Source organism: Echinops telfairi, unplaced genomic scaffold (assembly GCF_000313985.2).
Source record: "Echinops telfairi isolate 266 unplaced genomic scaffold, ASM31398v2 ScPeMD7_7469;HRSCAF=8507_1, whole genome shotgun sequence".
Taxonomy (NCBI): Eukaryota; Metazoa; Chordata; class Mammalia; order Afrosoricida; family Tenrecidae; genus Echinops; species Echinops telfairi.
In genome coordinates, this window is record NW_022111373.1 from 1,667,752 (window position 1) to 1,672,562 (window position 4,811).

The 4,811-nt window shown below is 52.3% G+C and overlaps 1 protein-coding gene across 1 annotated transcript in view; it reads left to right on the top strand.

Annotated features, from left to right (window-relative positions):
* The first annotated feature begins 3,900 nt into the window (after positions 1 to 3,900).
* Positions 3,901 to 4,811, top strand: part of HNRNPA0 (heterogeneous nuclear ribonucleoprotein A0) — a 1,602-nt gene continuing 691 nt past the window's right edge. The window contains exon 1 of the mRNA XM_045285034.1: positions 3,901 to 4,809. Within this exon, the coding sequence (XP_045140969.1) occupies positions 4,179 to 4,809 (631 nt within the window). The 5' untranslated portion in view covers positions 3,901 to 4,178. The remainder of the gene's footprint in view (positions 4,810 to 4,811) is intronic.

The window sequence follows — 4,811 nt, forward strand, 5'->3', positions numbered from 1 at the left end:
TATGCGTGTACAACATTGTACTTATCCACTCATCAGTGGCCGATATTTGAATTGTTTCTCCTTTGGATAGTATGCTGCTATGAACATTTATGCAAACGTTTTTGCGTGGACATATATTTCTACTTCTCTTGGGTAAATACCTAGGAGTGGGATTGCTGGTTCATCTGTGTAACTGGATTTTCGAGGAAATGCCCACCTGTTTTTCTAAAGTGGCTGCACCATTTGACATTCCCTCTCGCAGAGTGTCAGCATTCCAGTTTCTCCACAGCTTCACAAATGGTCATCACTGTCTGTTTGATGGAGCCACTCCCTCTCTCATTCTTGAAAGTTTCTTGCCTCGGCTCCTAAGACATCACACTCTCCTGATTTTCTCCTGCCTCACTTGCTGCTTTCTCAATTGTAGGGTACAGAAAGATTTCTCCCAAGTTGTCTCCCCCAAGTATATGCCAAACTCAAACCGCTGCTTGCTACACGCGGTCAATGACTGTACATTAGGAGGTCACTGAAAGCAGGTCAGAGGTTATTCTCCTTAAGGGTATCTAGAGCAACCCAACGGCCTCACCCTAAGTAGGGCCCACGCCCTTCTGATATTGTTCCCTTGAAGGAGAGCCCAAAGGCAGGCCTGGGACCACTCAAGGATGACTAAGGTTAGGCTACTATATTGAGTCTTGCCTCATATATGTACCCCTATTCCCTCCCTTTACTATTGCGTGTACACCCCTAGGTCATCCCCCTCCTATTGCTTGTATTGCCTATGTTACAACCCCTTCCTATGATGTAGATTGTTATCTGTAATCAGAGGGCTTGCATGCCCCCAAAGATACATAAGCGTAGGTTAGAAATAAAACCTCACGAGAGCTCTCTCCTGCCCACTCTGTCCCCCACCTCCACGTGTACCACCAAGAGGAGCTGAGATGAGCATGTTACCATGAAATGTGTCTGACTTCTTTATTTTACTCTCTCTCCCATCTCTCCCATTTCTCTATGACTTTACTATCATCTTTATATATCTTAACCGTACAATTGCGCCTACGGAACCCAGGATTAGTTGTGGGGGCTGGCTACCCCCACACTCAATCTCATTTGTTTACTCACTTCCCGTGTTTTTCTCTTCTAACTCCTCCTCATGCTCATTCGCCTCTTCTCTTCCACAGAGCTTCTAAATGTTGGAGTGCCCCAGACTCTTTCTTAGGACAACTTCTCTTATCTACATAGCCTCACGAGGTGAACTTATCTTGTACCTTTAAACACTACACACATTTATGTTCTTAGTCATGACACTTCGCTAATTTCTAGACCACTATATCCAACTGTTTGCTTAGCAAATCTTCTTAGATGTGTCGCAGGGAAGAAAACAGAAACTCAAACCAAGATCACTGCCATTGCATCGATTCCAAGTCATAGCAACCCTACACGACAGAGTAGACCTGCCCCGGGGGTTTCCAAGACTAACTTTTTACAGGAATAGAAAGGCTCATGTTGATCCCATGGATTAGGTGGTTTCGAATTAGTGACCTTGTCATTACAGCCCAAAGCATAACTTATTATGCTGCCATGCTTCTCTGTAAGTGAGAAAAGAGACTCCAAGTTAAAATGGAACTTAGAGTCGCATTCAGTTACGTCTTAAGCAAGACGGAGACCATCATTGACAGGCAATAATGGCACCCAAGGATTTTCAGAAACTCGGCCTCAAATAGAACATGGAGCACAAGAGAAAATGTCACAAAAGCATGACTGGTGCAGATCCATACATCACAGTTGCAGGCAGGACTACAAAAGCAGGAATGGGACCATGATTGGAAAACGTACACTATTAGAAAAGCTTACAAGATTGGTTCAGAGTCCTCCAACCAAGGCAGTCACGAATAGCATCATGATCATGGGGCCCCTAGTACCTTAAATTCCATCAAGAACATACTCAACTAAGTCCTTAAGGGCTAGATTGATCCTCCCTAAACTGGCAAGGGCAGTTAGAGTAGTCCACTTTCTAATATACTCTACCTGAGGGCAAAGCTATTCACACCACCTGTTAATGGTCAGAAAGAATTCAATGGAGACTGAATAATATATGTTGAGACTCACAAACAGATTTAGGGCTTAAATTCTGAGTACCCAGTTTGCAGAGGGCTGTGGATGGCAGTGAAAGCCCAAGATTCATTTGCAGAATATTCAATCATGTGTGATCAAAAGGGTAGCTATTAAACCAAAGACAAAGCTCAGAAGGGTTAGGAAAGGTCAAGGAGGACTGGAAGCTGGAAACAGGAAGTAGAATAAGTGATGTTACATTGTGCGTATTGTAATCAATGGCATGACACTAAATGTGTATGTGTAGGGAATGGAAAACTGATCTGCTCTGTAAACCATCACCTAGTTCAGCCAACCTGCCCCCCCACCCCCCACACTACCACCACACACACACACACACAAAATGCCCATGTTCTAATTCCCAGAATCTGTGAATGTTATGTTCTGTAAAGGAGACTTAGAGTAGTTAATCAGTTGATTAACTGATTAACTAAATTATCTTGGGTTTTCAAGAGGCAGAATGGTCAGTATTAATAAACATGTAAAGAACTCAAATGGCCATTACTAGATTTGAAAATGGAAAATTAAAGGCAAGGACTTGACACTTTTAGCGGGTTATCAGTTAATGAGCCTTGGCGGCATAATGTTAGGCTGCTGTTAGTTTAGCAGTTAGAGACCACCTGCTCCCTAGAGAAAAATGAGGGTTTCTACTCGGAAATCCATAGAAGCAGTTCTGTGGAATAAGTTAGAATTAACTTGATGACGGGGAATTTGGTTTGTCACTTAGTATTATGTCCCACTCATCTATCTTGCTTGGTAAATAAAGCTGTTGTACTTTTCTTGCATTGTCACCTAAGTGAACATCGCCGGGGCCATAATTTCTGAGAGGTTCCTGATGCACAGGATAACCCCAGCTTGTGATATGAAGCACTCTTAAAGGCCAACATTTTAATTGAGCCGATAGTAGATAACGTAAAATTACACATCTACACAGAAGTGAGGCACACATCTCGACTTGGCCGGAGGGCCTACAAGCTCTTTTGGCGCTCTTCCACACTGCCTCGGGCTAGCTTAGCGCAGGGCCACGTGTCAGTGCTTAGTTTAACCGCGCGACAGGCCCCCGTAAACGGTTAATAACTGCCTTCCAGCCTAGGCCTCTACCCTCCATCTTTGCGTGGAAGAGGGAAGGGGCGCGGACACAGGTGTAGCGACACGGCCGAGACGCGGCGGGTAAACCCGGGCCCCAACAGTCAAGTTTTCAAAAAGCCCGCGCGTGGCGCCCCAGGCCGCATCCGTTGGGAACGGCCCCAGCGCGGCGCGGCTCCCTCCCCCGCCCGGGGCCCGGCGGGAGGAAGCGTACGGGTGGGAGGCAGGCTCAGCTCAGGAGGGGCGCCGGGGCCAGCGCGCACCAGGGAGCGCGCCCGTTCAGCGGCTCCCGAAAACGGAAGTGGGCGCAAGATCGCTGTGATTGGCTAAACCGCCACGTCTCTCAAGGGGCTGGCGCGAACGCCACTGCGGAGTTGGGCGAGGAGCTCCAGGAAGGGGGAGGGGGAGAACCGCTGGGAACAGCCGCAGGGTTGTGAGGAAGCGTGCTGCGGGAGCGCGCAGAGGGCAGGGAGGATTCCTCTCGAGGGCGCGCTCGGGCCCCAGGGAGTGGAAGTAGGGCCGTAGAGGCGGCGGCAATTGCTGCTAAGCCAATGCTTGAGTAGACCGCGGAGGGCGGGGAGCCCCCGGTCGAGAGCGGCGCTGCGGCGCGGGAGGCGGGACTAACAAGAGCCAGGCGGGGATTGGCGGGCAGCCTTAGGCTGCCGTACGTCGGCGGTGACGCACGCCTCCGGGAGGGTGCGCGCGCGTTCAGCGGCCTCTTTGTGTGGTGCCCTGATAGGGGAGCGGAGGTGGCGGCGGTGGCAGCGGCTGCCTTGGTTGTCTTCCAGTCTCCGCAGCTCGCCCTCTAGCCGGAACCTCTCCCCTTCCCTCCCCCTTCCTTTCTTCCTTCCTTCCCTCCCCTTCCCTTCTTCCCTTCCCCGGCGGTGACCGGCGCTCGCGGCGCCAGCAACGGCTGGGCCTAAGCCGTGAAGAGGCCGCAGCCTTCGATAACGGCGACGGCGAAACCGCGGAGCTCGCAGGGCGTGGGGCAGGCCCGGGCCGCGGAGATGGAGAATTCTCAGCTGTGCAAGCTGTTCATCGGCGGTCTCAACGTGCAGACGAGTGAGTCGGGCCTGCGCGGCCACTTTGAGGCCTTCGGGACTCTGACGGACTGCGTGGTGGTGGTGAACCCCCAGACCAAGCGCTCCCGCTGCTTCGGCTTCGTGACCTACTCCAATGTGGAGGAGGCCGACGCCGCCATGGCCGCCTCGCCCCACGCCGTGGACGGCAACACGGTGGAGCTGAAGCGGGCGGTGTCCCGGGAGGATTCGGCGCGGCCCGGCGCCCACGCCAAGGTGAAGAAGCTCTTTGTCGGAGGCCTGAAGGGAGACGTGGCCGAGGGCGACCTGATCGAGCACTTCTCGCAGTTCGGCACCGTGGAGAAGGCCGAGATCATCGCCGACAAGCAGTCGGGCAAGAAGCGCGGCTTCGGCTTCGTGTATTTCCAGAATCACGACGCGGCCGACAAGGCCGCGGTGGTCAAGTTCCACCCGATCCAGGGCCACCGCGTGGAGGTGAAGAAGGCCGTCCCCAAGGAGGATATCCACTCGGGCGGCGGCGGCGGCTCGCGGTCCTCGCGGGGCGGCCGGGGTGGCCGAGGTCGCGGCGGCGGCCGAGACCAGAACGGCCTTTCCAAGGGC